Source organism: Suillus paluster (assembly GCF_016628075.1).
Source record: "Suillus paluster strain FC165 chromosome Unknown EDB91scaffold_4, whole genome shotgun sequence".
Lineage (NCBI taxonomy): Eukaryota > Fungi > Basidiomycota > Agaricomycetes > Boletales > Suillaceae > Suillus > Suillus paluster.
Window position 1 is genome coordinate 1,176,215 of NW_024537564.1, and position 20,679 is coordinate 1,196,893.

The 20,679-nt window shown below is 50.1% G+C and overlaps 10 protein-coding genes across 10 annotated transcripts; 4 read left to right on the forward strand and 6 right to left on the reverse strand.

Moving 5' to 3' along the window:
* Positions 1 to 57: 57 nt before the first annotated feature.
* EDB91DRAFT_1103825 (PIN domain-containing protein) lies at positions 58 to 1,935 on the reverse strand. The gene is made up of 6 exons (XM_041317360.1): positions 1,673 to 1,935; positions 1,539 to 1,618; positions 1,327 to 1,481; positions 1,104 to 1,260; positions 921 to 1,050; positions 58 to 860 (listed from the first exon to the last, which is right to left on the reverse strand). Exons 1-6 carry the CDS (start codon positions 1,734 to 1,736, stop codon positions 202 to 204), a joined length of 1,245 nt encoding a protein of 414 aa, XP_041182767.1. The 5' UTR covers positions 1,737 to 1,935; the 3' UTR covers positions 58 to 201.
* Positions 1,891 to 4,745, reverse strand: EDB91DRAFT_530121 (uncharacterized protein). Its single transcript, XM_041327602.1, has 7 exons — positions 4,265 to 4,745; positions 3,675 to 3,944; positions 3,489 to 3,620; positions 2,915 to 3,435; positions 2,668 to 2,863; positions 2,358 to 2,615; positions 1,891 to 2,299 (listed from the first exon to the last, which is right to left on the reverse strand). The coding sequence occupies exons 1-7, from the start codon at positions 4,538 to 4,540 to the stop codon at positions 2,021 to 2,023; spliced, it is 1,932 nt and encodes a 643-aa protein (XP_041182768.1). The 5' UTR covers positions 4,541 to 4,745; the 3' UTR covers positions 1,891 to 2,020.
* A 317-nt stretch (positions 4,746 to 5,062) lies between these two features.
* EDB91DRAFT_1078012 (ribosomal protein L6) lies at positions 5,063 to 5,787 on the forward strand (the record flags this gene model as incomplete). The annotated part of the gene is made up of 4 exons (XM_041314976.1): positions 5,063 to 5,323; positions 5,371 to 5,475; positions 5,524 to 5,632; positions 5,687 to 5,787. 4 exons carry the CDS (start codon positions 5,063 to 5,065, stop codon positions 5,785 to 5,787), a joined length of 576 nt encoding a protein of 191 aa, XP_041182769.1.
* A 165-nt stretch (positions 5,788 to 5,952) lies between these two features.
* Positions 5,953 to 6,951, reverse strand: EDB91DRAFT_1234662 (Isoprenylcysteine carboxyl methyltransferase family-domain-containing protein; the record flags this gene model as incomplete). Its single annotated transcript, XM_041321230.1, has 5 exons — positions 5,953 to 6,041; positions 6,092 to 6,222; positions 6,277 to 6,406; positions 6,457 to 6,576; positions 6,627 to 6,951. The coding sequence occupies 5 exons, from the start codon at positions 6,949 to 6,951 to the stop codon at positions 5,953 to 5,955; spliced, it is 795 nt and encodes a 264-aa protein (XP_041182770.1).
* Positions 6,952 to 7,082: 131 nt separating this feature from the next.
* EDB91DRAFT_530357 (P-loop containing nucleoside triphosphate hydrolase protein) lies at positions 7,083 to 9,751 on the forward strand. Its single transcript, XM_041327603.1, has 4 exons — positions 7,083 to 7,251; positions 7,299 to 7,614; positions 7,666 to 8,339; positions 8,388 to 9,751. The coding sequence occupies exons 1-4, from the start codon at positions 7,122 to 7,124 to the stop codon at positions 9,641 to 9,643; spliced, it is 2,376 nt and encodes a 791-aa protein (XP_041182771.1). The 5' UTR covers positions 7,083 to 7,121; the 3' UTR covers positions 9,644 to 9,751.
* EDB91DRAFT_1044961 (uncharacterized protein) lies at positions 9,691 to 11,380 on the reverse strand (the record flags this gene model as incomplete). Its single annotated transcript, XM_041313154.1, has 6 exons — positions 9,691 to 10,626; positions 10,738 to 10,869; positions 10,926 to 10,984; positions 11,037 to 11,128; positions 11,179 to 11,255; positions 11,312 to 11,380. 6 exons carry the CDS (start codon positions 11,378 to 11,380, stop codon positions 9,691 to 9,693), a joined length of 1,365 nt encoding a protein of 454 aa, XP_041182772.1.
* Positions 11,381 to 11,725: 345 nt separating this feature from the next.
* On the reverse strand, positions 11,726 to 13,622 carry EDB91DRAFT_1103842 (chaperonin 10-like protein). Its single transcript, XM_041317361.1, has 11 exons — positions 13,492 to 13,622; positions 13,402 to 13,440; positions 13,320 to 13,336; positions 13,215 to 13,268; positions 13,126 to 13,162; positions 12,967 to 13,067; positions 12,794 to 12,919; positions 12,346 to 12,744; positions 12,202 to 12,288; positions 12,076 to 12,149; positions 11,726 to 12,017 (listed from the first exon to the last, which is right to left on the reverse strand). Exons 1-11 carry the CDS (start codon positions 13,562 to 13,564, stop codon positions 11,897 to 11,899), a joined length of 1,128 nt encoding a protein of 375 aa, XP_041182773.1. The 5' UTR covers positions 13,565 to 13,622; the 3' UTR covers positions 11,726 to 11,896.
* A 770-nt stretch (positions 13,623 to 14,392) lies between these two features.
* Positions 14,393 to 15,303, reverse strand: EDB91DRAFT_1078017 (uncharacterized protein; the record flags this gene model as incomplete). Its single annotated transcript, XM_041314977.1, has 5 exons — positions 14,393 to 14,568; positions 14,663 to 14,720; positions 14,937 to 14,981; positions 15,077 to 15,132; positions 15,243 to 15,303. 5 exons carry the CDS (start codon positions 15,301 to 15,303, stop codon positions 14,393 to 14,395), a joined length of 396 nt encoding a protein of 131 aa, XP_041182774.1.
* Positions 15,304 to 15,574: 271 nt separating this feature from the next.
* EDB91DRAFT_1234666 (serine/threonine protein kinase, negative regulator of sexual conjugation and meiosis) lies at positions 15,575 to 17,041 on the forward strand (the record flags this gene model as incomplete). The annotated part of the gene is made up of 3 exons (XM_041321231.1): positions 15,575 to 16,151; positions 16,203 to 16,677; positions 16,720 to 17,041. 3 exons carry the CDS (start codon positions 15,575 to 15,577, stop codon positions 17,039 to 17,041), a joined length of 1,374 nt encoding a protein of 457 aa, XP_041182775.1.
* A 290-nt stretch (positions 17,042 to 17,331) lies between these two features.
* Positions 17,332 to 20,494, forward strand: EDB91DRAFT_1103855 (cobalamin-independent synthase). The gene is made up of 7 exons (XM_041317362.1): positions 17,332 to 17,526; positions 17,574 to 17,715; positions 17,768 to 17,935; positions 17,990 to 19,216; positions 19,274 to 19,547; positions 19,600 to 19,953; positions 20,010 to 20,494. Exons 1-7 carry the CDS (start codon positions 17,490 to 17,492, stop codon positions 20,100 to 20,102), a joined length of 2,295 nt encoding a protein of 764 aa, XP_041182776.1. The 5' UTR covers positions 17,332 to 17,489; the 3' UTR covers positions 20,103 to 20,494.
* Positions 20,495 to 20,679: the final 185 nt, after the last annotated feature.

Here is a 20,679-nt window from a genome sequence, read left to right on the forward strand (position 1 = left end):
GAAGAAAAGAGAGGAGAGCGAAGGAGCGAAGAGGAGAAACTTGCCAAAACAGAACGCAACCGAGAACAGAAGGTTCATTTCTACCCTTACCAAATTTGGATTATCATTCAAACATCTTGTCAAGTCAACATGTACCCATAAACATAGTTTATCTCAGGTGCTACAGCCTCATGGTGCTAACATGCTGCGGGCAGACCTCGGTCACAGCCCAGTTGGCCGCATCGGAATTGCAAATATACGGCTCATGTGAAGTTCTGCGGCAGGAACAGACTCGCGAATAGATCCTTCTTGCCAGTCATCGCCAATTTCCCTCAGCCCCTTCATCGCCGTCTCCCAGTCCCGTCGGGACCAATCTTGGCCCCTCCGTGCCCCCACACCTTCGTACGGTTTCGTCATAAAGATATCCACCCGTGGACTCGTCCTAGGCAGGCGTTTCTTCGTGCCTAAGTAATCCAAACATTCTAGGGCACCCCACGTGTCGAAACTCTTCCGCGAGAAGGCCGGAGCATGCTTCGATGCTGAGGAAGTATTGCGGCCAAAGCCCTGCACTTCCGACCCCGCTATACGAGCGACTAGTTCCAGAAGCAACCCAGTGAAGTACTCGATCACCTGCAGGTGCAGGAGATCTAGTGAGTGACTCGGGTGCAGTAGCTGAGGTACAGAGTAGGAATCATCGTCAATATCCATTCCATCATCATCTGGCTCTGGCGTGGGTGTCGCTTGTATTAAGTTTACCGAGGAATTTCGGTATGTTGGGTGATATCCGCTGAATTTGAAGCGAGAAGCCTCGAACCCAAAGAGAGCTTGAGCGATATCACGGCTGCAAAATGTGTTGTGATTGGGTGATATAGTCAATACATCTTCCCCGCATCGGCTATGATGAGAACTTTGTGCACGATAGATCATATTCATATACCTACTTTCACTTTCAGCTTCCACGGTCAAGAGCTTGTCCTTGCTGCACAAAAATGTTCGCCGCTGCCGTATATGCAGGAAGTATTTGCAGCAATCGATGATCAAACTGTCGTTGCTCCGTTCAGAACCAAATTCCTACCATCAAAATGATGATGATCAAAGATGGAACCAGGGCGAAGAAGACCTACTAATACGGCATCCAGATCCCTCTTCTTCCAATTTCGCGAGGCCTTGCACGTTTCGTCCAAGGCCTGACCTTTGACCGACCTCCGCTCCCTCACCTTTTTCAGCAACCATGACGATGCTCTTCGAGCAAACCAAGAGAGCCTCTCGCGATTCTTCTGCCTAGCAAACCGTCATCAGATGCCAGGGCTCTTCATACGGATGCACGCAATTCGCCATCACACTCACCCATCAAGCTCGTAAATCACGACACCCGGGATGATCACCATTACAGGTAAACCCTGCTCTTCAACCTCCGCGACGAATGCTCGTATTACATCAAGATTGTCCAGCAGTATGTTCGTATCAATGACGACGACAGTCAGCTCCTCTGATATAGGAGCCTGGGGTGGCGTGCAAACAATGAGTACGGGCTCTACTAGTCACGGAGGAGAGCGTGCCTGCATTTCAACATCTTTGTTGGAGAATTCTTCGATACGCTGAAGCGTTGTAAACAGATGTGTACTTGGGGCAGATGGGACTGCGATTTCGGGCAGTCAGGGACATTTGAATGGATAACAATTAGGGTCCTCACTGTGCTTGAAATCCCCAATTCCGAGACCAGGCTGCTGTGGCAAAAAGAGGTCAGAAAACGACATTGGAGAAAACGTACTAGTTGTCAGTTGAGTTGTTGCATCCAGTCGAGAGTGGGCTTATGAGTGGCTCGGAGAATGCGGAAAGTGCTTAGGCGGCGCTTGCAATTGAATTTACATACATTCCTTACATGCATCAAAGACAATTCAGACACCTCACAGTTGCCTCACTTTATACAAAGTCAGTTGAATCACAATGCATGATGTATATGATGTGCGCTGGATTAATACATGTGATGATGCTCAATAAGTATTCCAATAAAGATGCGGAAATGTCTATAGGTCAACTCTTAGGCTGTCAGCGCCATCTTCTTCATAGGCGGTGTCCCATTACTCTCCATTTTTACGGACGACTGACTGTAATCATCGTCACTTGCCTTGCGCTTGAGAGTAGCGCGCTTAGAGTCAGGGGACCGGGAATTGGAAGACCGTATACTCGGCATGCCCTTTGGGGGCGTAGCTCTGGGAGGCGTACCAGATCTACTCCGACTGGCTGTATCTTGGCGTAACCTCGTAGCCAGAGTATGCATCGAACTCATAGCTTCAGCATGACAAGTTGCATGATATATCTGGGGAAAGGAAGGCAGATGTTGAGATTACTCATATCGTGAACGAGCCCAGACGCACCTTATCATCCTTTTTGACAGCGTTCTTCCAGACCCACTCCTCGTCATCCTCTAGAAACTCGGTCTTCAAAGTCTCTTTACATATCGGACAAGATATGGGCTTGGCTTCGTCCCCCGGTGGCACAACAACAAACTGCGTGCGTAGCTCAGCGTCACGTCGTGCTGCATCTACCGCAAGAGCAGCCTTATTGTTCGTGGGCCGAGGACCGTCAGCGCGGCCTTTACCCTTCACATCTACACGGCCTTCGTGAACCCAATCCTGTGAAAGACGGTGAGTATGTTTGGGGCTCCAACAAGCAGAGAAATCATACATCAAGGTCAACAAACCAACTACGACTGTGTCCACGGCCAATGTTCTGATTTGCCTTACGATTTTGTCTGAAGTGCATATCAAGATGATCCTCCATTTCTTTCTTTCCTAGCGTATCATCTGTAAATCTGACACCACACTGCTTACACTGGGCGGGCAATCGATCATATAACAAATGGTCAATATTAGGACGTTTTCTGCATTACCAGGTCAACACTCATTAAGCAGCGAAAAGGTATCAACCATACCTCGTGATATCAGCATTCGTTAGCTTGATGCTCTGCGACAAAACTGACTTGCGATATGCTCTTGCAGCATCCCGACTCAGATTTTCAGATGACGTTGACAACGCAGCAGTGTCCTCAGAAGTGGCAGTCGCTCCAGCACCAACCGGCGTACCAGTGGCAGTCACAATGCCGGCCTTCAAAAGGGCGCTATAAAGTCCAGCGATGTCAGTTGACGGGGCACTTGTAGATTTCACGCTCGATAAAAGAAATGCAGAGTCGACCGGTTCAGCTTTAGGTTGATTAACGGACGGCACGGGGTAAGATGTATACGTAGTAGAGGGAGGGTGTTGTGATACCGGAGGTGGGAATGCAGACTGTGCAGCTTGGCGAGGGTATGAAGCCTGAGCTGGGTATTGATATGATGTAGCAGTTGTCGAGGCAGCGGCCGCGGCGGGTTGAGGGGTTTGTGACAGAGACCTCAGCTGGGTTAGGATTTGACGGAGCTCATCTTGAGAAACACCTGCTTCAACAAGCTTACGCAGCTAAATTGCTCGAGATGAGTGTACAGACAATGACAACGTAAGATGATGCTTACCTGTTGCAGAATTTGCACATGCCTCTGTGCGGTGGTATCCCAAGCATTCGCTTGTAGGGCGCGCTCCTTTTGGCTCAGGGTAAATTCGAGTTCGCTCAGGACCTGTGCTCTCGATATCTGGCCAGACGTTTGCTATAGAGGATATCCAGTCCGTAAGTACGATACGAGGGTCGAAGTAAAACTCACCCCTGTTGGATTTGAATCACCTCCCCATATTCCGCGCTCAATGGCAAGTTGTGGGATGACGCCAAACAGTTCCTTTCCGGTCGGAGAGGCAGTTCGCCATGTCAAAAGCATCTCTTCCATCTTGCTACGAGTCGCCTGGTCAACCTGCTGGTAAGTTTCCAGGAACAAACCAATGACGATGGGAGCAAAATGGCGCGCATATGGATCGTAAACATTCTTTGACATCGCGTCAAGTAAATAGAAGGCTGGGAGTTTCATCCATGGAGGAACCTAGCGATGCGAGAATGCCACACCAAAAAGGCAAGTATGAGTCAGCTTCCGGTTCATGATACAGCACATCAGAAAGAAAAGCAACAAGCTGCCACGTTGAGAACAGCGACCTAATTCTCTCAGTGGTACGACGTCCTCTATCCGCCGTGCAGCGGGGCCTCCAGGCCGTGTGAGGATATCTTTACTCAAACTACGAGACGAGTAACTAAGTACATGATAGAATCACAAGGCAACAACACAGCAGATCAACAGATAAGAGCCATGTGTCAACTACTCAACCGACAGCAATGCGCCATCAAACGAAGTAAACGATGACTCACCCTTCGAATGTGGGCCTCCAAACATTGCGCAACAATCTCAGCCCATCTTGAATACTCTTGAGCAATCATCGATAAGGTCTGAATGATAGGTCTGGAGTTAATGGTGAGCTCTGCCAGTCGCGCTGTATAATCACGTCGAAAAGAATTGGGATCCACAAAGTAGACTGGAGCGGGAGGTGGGGGCGGTTGCTGGTAAGGGTAAGCAGAAGGTCCGGGCTGATGATAGCTTGGTGGTGCATAAGCCACCTGCCCATACATGTGGGGCTGAGTGTACATGGGACAGTCGTTTTTTATTCTCAACGAAGCGCAAGACAGTCACCGCGAATGCAGCACGATCTCACCCAGAATGTGAGGGAGAAGCAAAGATCTTGGTAAAAACACAAAACTCTTGGACGATCGACTCGCGCAAGAAACCCGTTTTTCCAATGGTGGTCTCACTCAGCTGTCAATGACACGACCACGAAGCCCAACGGAAACGATGATGGTGGTTTGAGGTGAAGAAGCGGTGCGACAAACGGCTGACAATAGCCGCTTCATACACTTCAAACTCCGCTCGCAATCATCCGGTACATCTGTCCACTCCCGAACGTATAGCGGCCGCCCACCGACCTCAAGAAAACCAACGATCGCAAGGTGAGTTCATGCTGAATTCAGATGTGACTCGGCCAACTTCCAGAGTGTTTGTTCTTATATTGCTGGAAGAAATTTGGCGAGAATTAGAGCTTTGGAGGGCGATGGATTGACTGCCCCGATCGAGGATGTCTCAATGTCGACTGAAGTAGCTGACTTCGCACCTAGATGCGGGACGTCCTCCAAACTGAAGAACTCGAGGTCCCTGAGGGTGTTACCATTGAAATCAAATCCCGCGTTATCAAAGTCACCGGCTCACGGGGCACCCTTACGAAGAATGTCCGTCACGTCGATATGGATATCAGGGTGTTGAAGACCAAGAAGAGCAGCAAGGTCACTCTTGCAGTGTGGCAAGGTGGCCGCAAGCACGTCGCATGTCTACGGACAATTCGAAGCTTGATTAACAACATGGTTATTGGTGTGACTAAGGTTTGTGCATCTACATACTGGTCTTTCTCTGCTCACTGAGGACTCAGGGCTTCCTCTACAAAATGCGCGCCGTCTATGCCCATTTCCCCATCAATGCCATCATTCAAGAGAGTGGACACGCTATTGAGATCCGTAATTTCCTGGGAGAGAAAGTGAGTCGTTATCCTCGTCGGGACTTCAACTTTATCCAAGGCAAATAGACTGTACGACACGTGAAGATGCTCGATGGTGTTAGTGTTTCGGAGTCGAAGGCTCAAAAGGATGAGCTTATCCTTGAGGGCAATGACATTGAGAATGTTTCACAATCAGGTGCGTCATCTTCGTCCGCCGGTTGACTAGTGTACATCTAAACTGTTGCCTTAGCCGCCTCCATTCAGGGTATTTGCCGCGTACGAAACAAGGATATTCGTAAATTCTTGGATGGTATCTACGTATCCGACCGCACGACCATCGTTCAGGAGTAGACGGGTTGCGGTCGACGAGGGGAGCTGGGCATTTTACAAAATTCCATGTCGTGTATGCATTAATCTCCATCAGCCCCATGTTTTACGCGTGACATGTTACTACTCATCGAGACATCTGTGAGACGACAACCACGGGCATTGATTAATTGCTGCTAATGCATAACTCTACCGTATGAATGGAATGTTGGTACCGACCCTGCGCCTATATGTTTCATAATCCTTTCCAAAGAAATTGACCAATGCTTTCTCTTCAGCTATTCCAAAATCAGCGCGTGCATCTGCTATTGATATAATGAATGTATACCTTTGATACGACGGGAGAAAAAATTCCACAAGACTATCACGAAGCCGATGGAGCTGACAGGATTTTGCAATACTAGCTGGGTCCCTAGTGCCCAGTAGAAAAATCCTGCATACGATGGATGCCGGAATATCCTGTAGTATCACATAAGTGTATGGGATGGTAAGGTCAAAAGATGTTCTACTTACGAGTATACGCCATGAGTTACCAGTTGGTGCGAAGGTAGCTTGCGAAAAGCAACGATATGAGAGAAGTTGGTTGATGCCTGTATCATTGCCGCTGCACGAAGCGTCTGTCCGACGACAGTCATGATTATGCCTAGCGGAGATGCCTCAGCCGTCGTTCTTTGCAAATAAAGCGTAGCTAACCAATTGTTGAGATATAGGGGTGAGCCTTGAGCGATGGTTTAAAGTATAATGTGATTAGATATTCCACCAGAGCAGTCCCATTGGCGACATGATACATAGGGCCATTATCAAGTAAGAACGCTGCCACATCATTTAGTAAATTTCTCTCTGAGATACCGAGAGAAACTCACAGTCAACACTGCATTTGTCACGGTTCCAGCCTGCTGTGACCGCGAATTCTCCCCAATGGAAGCCAGACCAGGCAGCAAGGAAGAAGCCCAGTTGTGATGTGGCCCACCAGCGACCAGATATGCCTCCAGTGAGAAAGAGCGTCAAACCAAGAGAAAAGATACATCCTAGTAAAAATGATATTGTGGATGCTGAAAGTGGTGTATTCGGGATATTCTCATGAGGTCGATGGTTTACGGGTATAGTTTCGAGAGTGTTCGCGTTCATAGTGGTAGAAGCGCGTTGTCGTAGACGATCTTCGAAGTTATGGGGTATGTCGGAAGACATGAGCGTTCCGAACACCTTACGGGAGTCAGTGAAGCACTAAGACTTTGGTGATTATGAATCTGATGAGCGTTCCTCCCAGACAAAAGGCAAAAGGTTTGTTTGCTCTTGTTGAATTCACAAGGCTATGATCGAAACCTCCTCGGATTATTCCGAGTACTGATCCTTAGGTCATGCTTCGTAGGGTCTTATGGCTACCGGTGAGGGTCCGCCAACTGAAGCTTCTGGGTCAGCGCTTTTTGGCTACCGAGGCTCAAAATGAGACATCTCTCATTAGAAATATGGCGCTGGTCGCCCACATTGGTGCGTCCATCAAACCGAGTCTCGTAAACCTACCTAAAAAAATACAGACTCTGGGAAAACTACGCTCACGGAGTCCATCCTGCACAAGTCGGCCTACCTAGCAGCTCCTGGCTCAGTCGACACTGGCAGCACTACCACAGACTTCTTGCCTGCTGAACGGGAACGCGGTATCACAATCCAATCCGCGAGCATTCCAGTCAAATGGGACAAATGGGCTTTCAATCTCATAGACACACCAGGTCATGCTGATTTTGGTATGGAGGTGGAGAGCGCAAGTCGCATTGTTGATGGAGCTGTCGTCCTCATTGATTCAGTGGAAGGAGTCGAAGCACAAACCAAGGGCGTTTGGCGACAACTGGATAAGTAAGCGCGTTTTTTTAGTTCGGCCACCTGCGTTTCTCAAGCCGTCTTCAGATATGGTGTCCCTACCAGGCTTATGTTTCTAAATAAACTGGACCGACCGGGTGCTTCTTTCAGGTCATCGTTGGTCTCTCTACTCACCCATAGACTGCACCCAAACCCCATGACTTTAGCATTGCCAATTGCTTCATTCCATGTTGAAGATTACATGCGAGCTGAACCCGGCATCCAAGGGCTGGTAGATCTGGTAAAATGGGAAATTTGGAAATGGACGGAAGATGGTGACTCTGCCATACAACCCCTTCCTAGAACAGTCGAAGAACTAGCAAAAAGCGGCATCCTTCCGGCAAACCATCCAATACTACCGCATCTTGTGGCCGCACGGACAGTGCTTTTGGAAAACCTCTCGATGTACTCCGACGAATTGATGGAGCATCTACTTGCTCTGCCGCCAGGACCTTCATCGTATCTTGATGTCGAGACGTCTGCAATCATGCCACATCTTCGTAAAGCTACACTAAGCAATGAGATTCTCCCCGTTCTGTGCGGCTCTGCGATGAGAAGTATTGGAACAGAATTGGTAATGAACTACGTTGGCGAGCTCCTGGCAAGTCCGATGGACGTTCGGTTGGACGCGGAGTCAGCTGACGGACCGCTGCGGCTCCTAGCATGGAAAGTGAGCTGGGATAAACGCAAAGGGTGGATGACGTTCGTTCGCGTGTATTCTGGTAAGTATAGTACGAATTACGCAGAGTATTGCTTATAGAAATAACTAGGAACCCTCAAGCGCCAGAGCTCTGTGTTCAACGTGACCAGCGGCCAGAAAGAGAAAATTTCCAAGGTTCTTCTCCTATACGCGGCGGAAGCACAGGAAGTCGACTCCCTGCCTTACGGCTCTGTCGGAGTCATATTGGGCTTGAAGTTCACTCGCACAGGCGACACTCTCGTTGACGCTCGTTGCTCGTCTAACACATCCCTTCGAGGAGTCGTACCACCACCCGCAGTTATGTCGGCCTCTGTTATTCCCAAGTCCCACTCCGATCTTGACCCCGTACAGGAGGCCTTGTATGCTTTATCTCGGACTGACCCTTCCGTTCGGGTAGATATGCAGGAAGGCCAATTACTCGTCCACGGATTAGGTGCCCTGCATCTCGAGATCGTCGAGGGGAGACTACGAGATGAATGGAATGTTAATTTTGAACTGGGAAGCCGCCGTGTCAGCTATCGCGAATCTCTGGGACCCGGGCCCAGCTCCGACGTAAATCATTGGGCTACTGAAATTGCGGGAAAACAAGTCACTATCAAAATCCTGATGACGGTGGAACCTCTCGCTAACGACGAGCAGGGCGATCCGGTCTGGGATGGTAACCTTGTCTTGGGTCCAAGTGGAAAGCCCTTGCCATCTCCAGATGCCTTCCGGGATCAACTGGACCCCATGGCCAATATCGCTCGGGGCTTGTCTAGCTCTCTATCAAATTCACCACATACCTCCCTACCGCTCTCTCATATCAAGATCCATGTTACAGAGTACAACCTTCCTCGTGACATTCCAACGTCTATTCTTGCCGGTGCTAGTTCCTCCATTCTGCGGACTCGAATACGGGAAGCAGGAATAGGTCCTGTATTAGAGCCATTCATCAAGCTCAAGATCTCCCTTCATGAGGACACCATGGGAAAGGTTGTTAAAGATCTCACTGAAAACGGTGGCGAAGTTTTGGACCTTGCTTCCGACACATCAGCTATAGATGGAGACGACGAAGCAGTTGCGTATTCGATGGACGGATTATACATTCCTCCAGAAGAACTATCGCCATCATCCGCCGCCTCTACAACATCCAAATTCTCAAGCGACACACCACGGCTCAAGCGCACCATCCATGCAGTTGCACCGCTTAGCCGCATGCTGGATTATTCAACTCGGCTTCGTGCTTTGTCTGGGGGACATGGTCTCTACGACATGCTGAGCGCAGGATTCAGACCAGTCTCTGACTTACGTAGATTGGAGATATTAAGAGAAATAGGGCGCGCATAGTATCATTGATTGAGTACAGATATATCCAATAGAACAATGTAATCACACTACGAAAACTCCCTCACCTCATCTGCATCCCCGAATAATACCGCACCATCCATTTCATCATCGTCATCTGCAGCTGCAACGTGCATGCCACCAGCTGCATTGAGCGCCTGGCTGAATATCATGAGATCATCACTACCATATCCATCGTCATCAGATTCGGGGGCCGGGTCATTGAAGACGGGAACTGGAGGTAAGGTCCTTGCTCGAGGAAAGGGAGCAGGAGTTTGACTTCGAGCTCTGTCGAACTCTGGCAAGAAGAGAGGCGTGCGGTCTCTTTGCTTGCTATTACTAGGCACGAAATCAGGAGGTGCGATGCTCGAGCCTCTTAATGCCTCGTTTGTCAAAGGCATTACGGACGGCGCTCGCGTAGCAGAACGAATAGGCGGCCACGGCTCCACGACCACGCAGAGACAACGGCCAAAGATGTTGAAACCTTGGTATTTGAGCTTCAGCGCCAGCTTATCCTTTTTGACGTCTTCGTCCTCGATCTCCATGACCTGCCGACCGGGCCCAGAAGTAACCATGACAGTTTCGGAATCAAGAGCGGTTTCCATAGTAGATCCCAACGACGTTTCTGTGTCTTCTTGTTTAACAGTGGTTGACTGAACAGCTCTGTGATCTATCACAAGGAGATCGTGGTCACTAGGTTCTCCAACTGCAGGAACCTCTTCTGGCTGGAAAGTCTCTGTCGGGGTGGCCATCTCCACATCTGGAGGTTCATCAGGACTAATGTCCAGAACGCCCTCGTCATCCTCACGATAGCCCCCGACAGGAACCCTTTTTGTTCTCTGCGAACGTCGAGTCGTAGCGGGAGTATCTCGAGAAACTCTTTCCATCTCATTCATCTCGCTGTCGTCATCTGAGAGGCTTATGACTTCCTCCTCCTCCTCCTCCTCCTCCTCCTCCTCCTCCTCCTCCTCCTCCTCCTCCTCCTCCTCCTCCTCCTCCTCCTCCTCCTCCTCCTCCTCCTCCTCTTCCTCCTCCTCTTCATCATCACTACGAGCTCGAGATCCGCCTTTCGTCTTCCGTCTCTTGTGGCTAGAAACTGCTTGAGCACCCTTATTCGACGCCCTGTTTTTCCTCTTCCCACTTCTATTCTTAGACTTTCCCGGCTGTGATGAAGGTATGTTAATCTTAGGAGGAGGTGCGGGTGCTGGTGCTGACACAAATGAACGCGTCTGAAGAAAGTGAGGTGGTGTTTTTGAAAAACAAGTCTGAGTTAACAAGCGCGCACCTTGATGATCACAGAATGAGGCTCCGTCTTCTGGAAGAAAAATGCGAACTGATAGGTCTCTGCAAGTCGGTTATACACTCTGCTCGCAGTTCCGCGCACGTAAAAGCGCACCTCCCCGATGAACGTCCACTGCTCCCTTCTTCCCGCTCGAGGCTCCAGGACCAAAGTGAATGTCTTTCTCAGCTTGCAGCTTCGGCAGGACCCTGAAACAATCTGAGAAGTATTCACGCGAACTACAGCCGAACAGACTGACAGTGGTCGCAGATCAGCCAGAACATGTTGTAGAACCGCGTCTGACATCCAATCTACGTGTCTTTCATCAAGGTAGAGCTGATTATGGCGGTCAGTAGAACATGTTGCATAGTGGGCAAGGATGTGAAGCTTACATACAAAGGTATCACTGAGCTTGCTGATACACGAAGGTAGTACGCATTCCGCACGCTGAACCCAGCCATGGGGTCCAGGTTACTGGAATAATGGGCGAGCTCGAGTTTGAAACAGCACTGAGCTTCCGTATCAGACCTACGGGAGGGATTCTCTAGTACTAGAGCCAAGCGCAGCTAGCAAAGTGTCCGAGTCTGCGAGACCTAGTTAGTACTCGATTTCCATGCAGATGGAGGAATTCTCAGAGCAATTGATCGTGCACGTGACGTAACTTTAAACTTAAGTTGGAAATAGGTCATGGGAAGGGGTCGACTTCCGGAGAAAGAGGTGTCCACCTGCGGGGTCGCCTTCTTTCTTTGGCAAAAACCTAGCGGCAAAGGCAGTAGCAACGTCACGTGCACGCAAAAACGGTCAACCGTTTTACCCTTACCCATGACGCAGCCGCCCTTAAGTCTTGCATCTACTAACGATCACCGTGACCAAGCAAATCATCAAAACAACAAATACGCATCCATTACAAATAACAGAATGACAATCGAAATACATGAATGACGTCCGTGATATGTTTTCTTAATACTTCACGTTTTTCAAGCCTCATTGATGTCGACATCAGGTCCCGAGATGATGGCCTTGATGACCCCCTTGCCATCGGGGCTCTTACCGTTGCGGGTAGTTTCAAACGCCTCACGTGCTTGCGTGAAGGGGAAGCTATACGGAGCTGTTAGCATGACGAACATTGGATAGGAATTCCGACGGTGCGGCATACCGGTGCGAGACAAGGGGTCTGACGTCGACCTTGCCCGACGCAGCAAGGGCGATGGCGAGAGGGTAGTCGCCGGGCTTCACATCCAGAGATCAAACAATGCTGCCGAGAAGGGGAGGAAGTGCTTACGCCGTATCGGAAGGAGCCCTTGAGGACGAGCTCCTTGCAAATGACAGCAAATATATCAATGGTGATATCGGGGTTGCCCATGCCAACCTATTCATAACCAATCAGCCTGATGCAGCCATTTAACTGCTGTGTATCTCAGCTTACTTGGACGAAGGTACCACCCCTCTTGGCGATCCGGATACCAGTCTGAATAGAGACCTCTGCACCAGAGGCATCCAAAACCAGGTCAATCGCCCGAGGTCCGCGCTCGGCGATTCCGAGCTTCTCCTTCATCGCCTGGGCATTGCGCATCGAGAATGCAACTCTCGACTCATCCTTCTCCATAGAAGGAGGGAGGAAAACGTCAGTTGCAGCGTATGCTTTGGCAAATTCGAGACGGCTAGGAACGATATCAACAGCGATGACACGAGAAGCGCCAAGAGCTTTCGCGACGGCCATACAGAGTAGTCCAACCGGTCCACAACCGAAGACGGCGACGGACTGATTTGACCGCAAAGCACCGAGCTTCGAGACGGCATGGACTGCCACAGAAAGAGGTTCCATCTAGAACAGAGTCCAATGACAGTAAAATTTAGGGTGGTCAACCGCTTACCATCGCTCCATCCTCAAGACTGAGGTTTGGTGGAAGTGGGTAAGCGAGATCAGACGGGAGTCGGTAGTAACGAGCGAGAGTGCCGTCTGTGGGAGGAGTAGCAGCAAATACAACGTCGGGGCAAAGCTACTCGGGCGTCAGGAAACAAAAGTGGGGTGCAAGATCATACTTACCTGGTAGCGACCCTCCTTACACGCTTCGCACTTGCGACATGTTGCACCAGGCTCCATCGCTACTCGGTCACCCACCTTGACATTGGTCACGCTGGAACCAACTATAGACGAGGGTGCGATAAACTTTCATGCTCAATAGAAGGTAAGTTGTACACTTGCCTTTGAAGATCACGCCTGCTGCCTCGTGACCGAGCACCTAATCGCTAACGATGAGGCTCAGTCGTGAGTTTCGACCGAAACAGGCCTACCATGGGCTTCTCTACAACAAAATCACCGATCCTTCCATGGACAAGGAAGTGCACCTGGAGGAGACAGCTTGTTATCCTGGTTCAGATAATTAGATAGGGGCGTACATCTGATCCGCAAATTCCTTGGCGTCATCCGCGGATGAGCCTTGGCAGGATTATCATGGATAGAGAGGATCTGTGAACGCACCAGTCTTCTTCACTTCAACGAGAACCTCGTTGGCGTTAACTTTACAAGATAGATTCAACGAGTGAAGGGACCATCCATAAATAGACTCACTCTCTGGAACGGGCTTTTGCTGAATCTCAACATCCAGGACGCCTTTGAGCACGAACGATGGGTTATCAGACATGATGAGCAGAACAAAGTGGGGGTTGAGGGGCCTGGGGAAGATGACTGGTCTGCAGACACACCTTAAGAATAAGCTGGAGTAATCCGGACCGCAGGCTTCTGTGCTAGTCTAGACTCGTGACTTAATAGACTCCCCTAGCCAGACCTATAGCAGAAGGAACTCGTTTCTAAGACCCATGACCAGCATACGATGATGGTATGGAGTGGTTATGATGCATCGATGATGCATGTGCTCAGCGCTCAAACATTTGGATCTGAACCTAATCAGATGGGCCGCCAACCTGGTCCTTTACGCCTTGTTTTCACTTTGCAATATCATGATTCCGCTGATCTGGAAAGAAATATTCACGCAGTACAACACATATCACCATTTGTGGCCGAAGTTGTGATACATTTGTCTATGAAGAAGTGTTCGTTCGACAAGGCAGAGAAACTGTGTAGAGTAATGAACCGACTTGTCGTTCCAGTAAGTCAGTATACTGTTGCTCATGAGAAGCAATGTTTCCAATGGAGTCCGTGTCGTGCGCCATCACTCGTTCCCCTCCAAGACCATTTGTTCACTTCGACGATGACCGACCCTCAGCTTGAAGGTCCATGAAATTGGTACCTGTCACATCAAAAGACAAATTACAAATACCAGCGTTGAACAGGAGGCTGGCGAAGCTAAGAGCGGTGGCAAGGACATACCAGAGAGGTACTTAGAAGATACCCTGGAGTTTGCGTGCCTGATGCAGGTGACAGCTCAATCTTTTTATCCCATGGATGCGAGTTTGCGAGACGGTCACTGCCACGGTGAGTATTGCAGGTGCTTCAGTACCTATCAAGTGCATCAAGCATCTACATTTCTTGCGGGTTGGCATCGGAGTCGTAGCGTCGACGATTCCCCGCCGAAGTAAACTATCTGTTCATCCTTGAGAAGGAGCAGCAACCTGTGCAAGACGAGTGGCTCTGCTGAAAGTTGATGACTTCCAGCGTATGTTTTGGGAAATTCGAGAGTCGAGACGACTAGGAACGACATCGACAGCAATGATACGGGAAGCGCCAAGCATTTACGATGGACATACAGAGAAAGTCCAACCAGCCCACAACCAAAACTGACCCACCATGGGTTTCTCTGAAACAAAATCACCGATCCTTCCATGGACAAGGAGGTGCGCCTGGAGGAGACAGTTTGTTATCTTGGTTCAGGGCATACATGGTGGAGTGCATCTGAGTCGCAAATTCCTTGACATCGCCGCGGATTTGAAGCCTTGGGATAATTATAAATGATAGAGAGGCTCTGTGAACGCACCGGTCTTCTACTTCATTGGCGTCAACTTTACAAGATAGAGCGATTAAGCGAGCGTGAAGGGACCATCCAAAGATAGACTCACTTTCACTCGAACGGGCTTCTGCTGGATCTCAACATCTAGGATGCCCTTGAGCACGAACGATGGGTTGTTAGACATGAGTCACTGAACAGCACAAAGTGGAGATCGAGGGCCTATGGAATATAACTGGTCTGCCGACACACCTTAAGGACAGCCGCTGAGGTGATCGGACCTGCCGCAGGCTTCAAGCTGTGCGAGCCTGAACTGGTGAGTCGTGACCAGCATACGATGATATGGAGTAAATAGGGGTTGTCAGCTTGTAAGATACAATCATACAGAGAGACTACTCGTCCTATTTCACCTACGTACCAAGCGGCAGTCCTTGAGCGAGAATTGCGACTTCCTTAAACCATGTCAAATTCATCAACATTTGGAACTGGACTAATCAGGTATGTCGTCATGTTTTGGGAGGATTACCTTTTCGGGTCATTTATGGCCAACATCCGTCACCAAGTTGCAAGTGAGACACTCCAGGGTATAAATCATGCGCGTTCCCCGTCTTCTCTCCTCTCCCCTGACACTAACCCAGCCCCAACGTCGACTCAATAACAACTAAGAAGTACTGACGCCCAGCAAGTTCAACAATCGACTTCACACATCTCGTTTGGAACTCCTTCGTTACTTCATACTAATCAACAATCATGAATTATAGCGAGAGCCTCCCAGACTTCTCTGGCCAGATCGTCGGCAACGGTCGCTTCGAGCTCGTTGAGATGATTGGTTCCGGTTCCTACGGAAACGTCTATCGCGCTCTCGATGCTCAATCAGACCCATGCGAACCTGTATACTATGCAATCAAGTGCTTGCCAAAAACGGATCTCTCCCCTGAGCGTCTCGTGTGCCAGAGGCGTGAGATCGCATTGCACACCTTAGTATCCAGTTCGTCGCCACATATCTGCACTCTTCACGAGATCATCGAGGAAGAACTATACATCTACTTCGTGCTCGACCACTGCGCGGGTGGGGACCTCTATACCGCCATCATCGAGAAGCGTATCTACGAGAACAATGTCCCGCTCATCAAGAGGGCATTCATCGAGCTTCTCGATGGCGTACACGCCTGTCACCAGTTGGGGGTGTACCACCGTGACCTGAAACCAGAGAATATCCTCTGCCTTCAGGGCGGGTTGGACATTCGTATTGCAGATTTCGGGCTGGCGACCAAAAGTCGTCTCAGTCAGGAATTCGGCGTAGGCAGTTCATATTACATGAGTCCTGGTATGTCCCGACATCTGCATGGGTATATTATCTGATAGACTCCTGTTACAGAATGCTTTAGCCGTGAGATGAAGTACCCTCATTACTCACCGCTTCACACGGACATCTGGTCGTTGGGAGTTATTCTTGTGAACATGGTCTCGTGTCGCAATCCTTGGCGACTCGCGACACCCTCGGACGAGGGCTTCCTCGGATATCTGTACAACGTGGACTTCCTCCGCGAGATCCTTCCCATCTCGAGACCTTTCAACGAAATCCTCAAGCGCATCTTTCGCCTCCAACCACTTGCGCGAATCAGCCTTCCTGAGCTCAGAGAAGAGATCCTCAAACTTGATACCTTCTACATGAGTGACGTCGAGCTCCGCGACGCCTCGGAGAACGCGCGAGAAGCTGCTCAAGACTACAATCGTCGCGCCGCACCGTTGACTGATTTGATCTTCCATCAAGTCGCGGCCGACACAACGCTCGTCAACTGCTCATCCAAGACATCCGACTTCTACTCAGACGGCGGTCCACCATATCCTAAGTGGGCTTATCGCAATTGCGTGCCTGAAACGCGACGACCTAGTGAGCTACCGCCTGCAAGCGTCAACAGAACACCCTCACCACTCCATATTCAAACCCTTGAGTCACAAGACGGTCGACTTTACGAGTCACGGGAAAGCCTATCGGGCTGTTCTATGCGTTCGATTTCTTCAGGGGTAGAGAGCGAGGGACCCATTACTCCGGAAACGCATGCCCACGAGCCTGCTATTGACGTGGCAGACTTGTCCGAGGGGCAGACACTTGATGAACCAATGGTTGCTTGCATACCTGCTCAAATGAGGCCAAAGCAACCCCGCCGGTTCTCATTCCGCAATGTAGTTTCACGGTTTAGTAAGATCTTCTGATTAGTGCTAGTACGTTATATGCATAGTACATACCCTAGTGTAGTCTGATAATTGTAATCGGGCCGTCGGATTATTTATCGAATTCAGAAACCAAGGGTGTAATGATAAGGTAGTTAATCAATCGCGAGTGTGTGTCCAGACGTCCAGACAACAGGTCCGAGGCCTTGATACAATGGGAGAGAAGATAGGGCATGTGCGAAATTGTAGACAAGGAAAGGGAATAAGATTGCGAACTCCCATGTTCATGGGAGAGGATGGCGAAGAACACTGGCTTCAATGGCAAATGCTAACAGATAGGCTGGCAGATGTCGTGGCAATTGATTAGATTGCTAGATTGATCGATTGCATTGTGAACTCAGGGCAGGCCCTTCAGATAATTCAAAATCACGCAAGTTGTCGATAATCTATCCTTCATTCCTTTCTTTCCAACATCCTCAACTCATTCAGAATGGTCTTGTCAAGCGTTCTTGGTTTCCCTCGTATCGGTACGTAGCTCATCTACAAGCTAGACGTGTCTGATCGTAATCAACAGGTGCAAACCGTGAGGTCAAAAAAGCTGTTGAAGCCTACTGGGCTGGCAAGCTCTCCGCAGAGGAATTGACCAAGGCTGCTGCCGACGTCAAGAAGTCCAGCTGGACTAGCCTCAAAGAACGTGGTGTCGACTTGATCCCCAGGTTCGTACTCTCTTAGAAGTGAAAGATGTTTATTGATCTAATCTCCTCATAGCGGAGAGTTCTCCCTCTATGATCACGTCCTTGACCACTCTGCGGCATTCAACGCCATCCCCAAGCGTTACCAGGGTCTTGGAATTTCTGCCCTCGACGTTTTCTTCGCTATGGGTCGTGGTCGTCAGGCTGGGGGTGTCGATGTCCCCGCATGTGAAATGAAGAAGTGGTACGTGTTTTAGTTTCACTGTCACTAGATGCTCTTGTTGATTTCATGTTTCAGGTTCGACTCCAACTACCATTATGTCGTCCCAGAGTTGTCAGAGGAGACTGACTTCAAGCTCCTCTACAACAAGGCCCTTGCAGAGTACAGGGAGGCCAAGGAGCTTGGCGTAGTCACTCGCCCAGTTATTCTCGGCCCCGTGTCTTACCTTGTCCTTGGCAAGGCCGCCAAGGAAGCCTCTGCTACCTTCCAGCCTATCTCATTGCTTTCAAAGATCCTGCCTGTATACAAGCAGCTCCTGTCTGAGCTGAAGGCTGCTGGCGTCGAATCCGTCCAAATTGATGAGCCCATCCTTGTTCTCGACAAGGGTGCCGACCTCGACAAGCAGTATGCGTCTGCTTACGCCGAGCTTGTCCCCGTCGCTCCCAAGATTATGCTCACCACCTACTTCAATCGCCTGGACTCTAACATCAGCTTCGTCGCCAAGCTCCCCGTTGCCGGTCTCCACATTGATCTCGTCCGTGCACCCCAGCAGCTCGATGAGGTTCTTGCTGCCATCAAGTCCACTCCTATCGTGATTTCTCTTGGTGTTGTTTCTGGACGCAACATCTGGAAAGCAGACTTCGCTGTTGCTATCAAGCATGCCCAGACTGCCATCGCTGCTCTTGGTCCTGACCGTGTCATCGTCGCCACCTCTTCGTCTCTCCTACACACCCCTGTCACCCTTGCTTCTGAGAAGAAGCTTACCGAGCAGCAAAGGGACTGGTTCTCGTTCGCCCTTGAGAAGGCGTCCGAGGTTGCCACCATCGCAGCTGTTCTCTCCGGCTCTCAAGACCCCAAGGTTTCTGCTGCCCTTGAGGCCAACAAGGTCTCCATTGCCAAGCGTCGCCAGTTCGAGTCCACTTCGGATGACGCTGTTCGCAAGCGTGTTGCTGCCATTACCCCCGACATGTACAACCGCAAGAGTCCTTTCGCCACCCGCAAGGAAGTCCAGGCCAAGCACCTCAACCTCCCCAGGTTCCCAACCACCACCATCGGTTCCTTCCCTCAGACTAAAGAGATCCGTACTGCCCGTGCCAAGCTCGGCAAGGGTGAGATTACCGAGGCCGAGTACGATAAGTTCATTGAGAAGGAGATTGAGATGGTCGTCCGCTTCCAGGAGAAAGTCGGCCTCGACCTCCTCGTCCACGGTGAGCCTGAGCGTAACGACATGGTTCAATACTTCGGTGAACAACTAAACGGCTTCGTCTTCACTCAAAACGCCTGGGTGCAGAGCTACGGATCTCGGTGAGTATTTTATTAAGATAGATTCGAACAATCGAGCCTCAATTTTTTTGCCAACAGTTATGTCCGTCCCCCTATCATCGTGTCCGACGTTAGCCGTTCCTCCCCGATGACCGTCAAGTGGAGCAGCTACGCACAGAGCATCACCCAAAAGCCCATGAAGGGTATGCTTTCTGGCCCTGTCACCATCTTGAACTGGTCCTTCCCTCGTGATGATGTTTCGCGTAAGCTGCAGTCGCAGCAGCTCGCTCTTGCACTCCGTGATGAGGTCATTGATCTCGAAAAGGCTGGCATCAGTGCCATCCAGGTTGACGAGCCTGCTATTCGTGAGGGTGTAAGTATCTCCTTGTGATTAGATTAACTTCCCGCTGATCAAGACTCCTTAGCTTCCTCTCCGTCGTTCTGATTGGGACGAGTACTTGGAGTGGGCTGTGGATACCTTCAAGCTCTCCACTGCTGGTGTGACCGATGCCACCCAGACCCACTCTCACTTCTGCTACTCCGACTTCGGTGACATCTTCCCCTCCATCCAGCGTCTCGACGCCGATGTCATCTCCATCGAGTTCTCGAAGAGCGACATGAAGTTGCTCCACACCTTCAAGCAGTACGGTTACTCCAACCAGATTGGTCCTGGTGTCTACGACATCCATTCGCCTCGTATCCCCAGTGAGCAGGAAATCAAGGATCGTCTCCAGACCACCCTGGCCATCATTCCCGACCACTTGATGTTCATCAACCCTGTAAGTGGAATGTCAAGTGCTCAATTTAAACCCACCGCTCACGCCTGTTTTTACAGGACTGTGGTCTCAAGACCCGTGGCTGGAAGGAAACCGAAGCTTCCTTGGCCAACTTGGTTGCTGCCGCCCGCTGGGCCAGAGCTAACGCCTAAATCTCCACCCCTTGCGCTTCAACAGCGCCCACAAAGCGGTTAATTTATCAAGGCCCTTCTGTCGTGAAACAAGCCTACACTTGACCTCGGGTAGTTGTCGCAAAAAAACATAAAACAATGTCTGGCGATCTCGCCATGAACAGGGACAGGGCAACAGATAGTTGCTGCTTTGTGGGCCCGCAAAGTGCCTCGGGAGTGAGGTAGGAGCTTCGCGCGTCTTCGACCGTAGTAGTCGGATTTCAACAATCCTTAATGTACCGTATCGTTATCCATGGAATAAATGACACTATGTAGCATCCATCCAATATCCAATATCCAACATCCCCGACTCTACGAAGTAGGGAGGGTTCTGTCAGCTCCAAACGGCCAGGCACCTGTATGCAAATGTGCGCGTGAACTTATTTCCTAATTCACGACCTCACAACGGACGATTATTTTCATGTGCGCGTGAAAAGTTTCCCTTTTTCTGAAAATGGGCCAGAAGCCTAGATTCGCTCACTCAGGACAAGGAATCTGAGACATGATAACAAGGAGACCATAGTGTGCAAGGCGGAAGATGAAGGAAGATGGCAAAGGG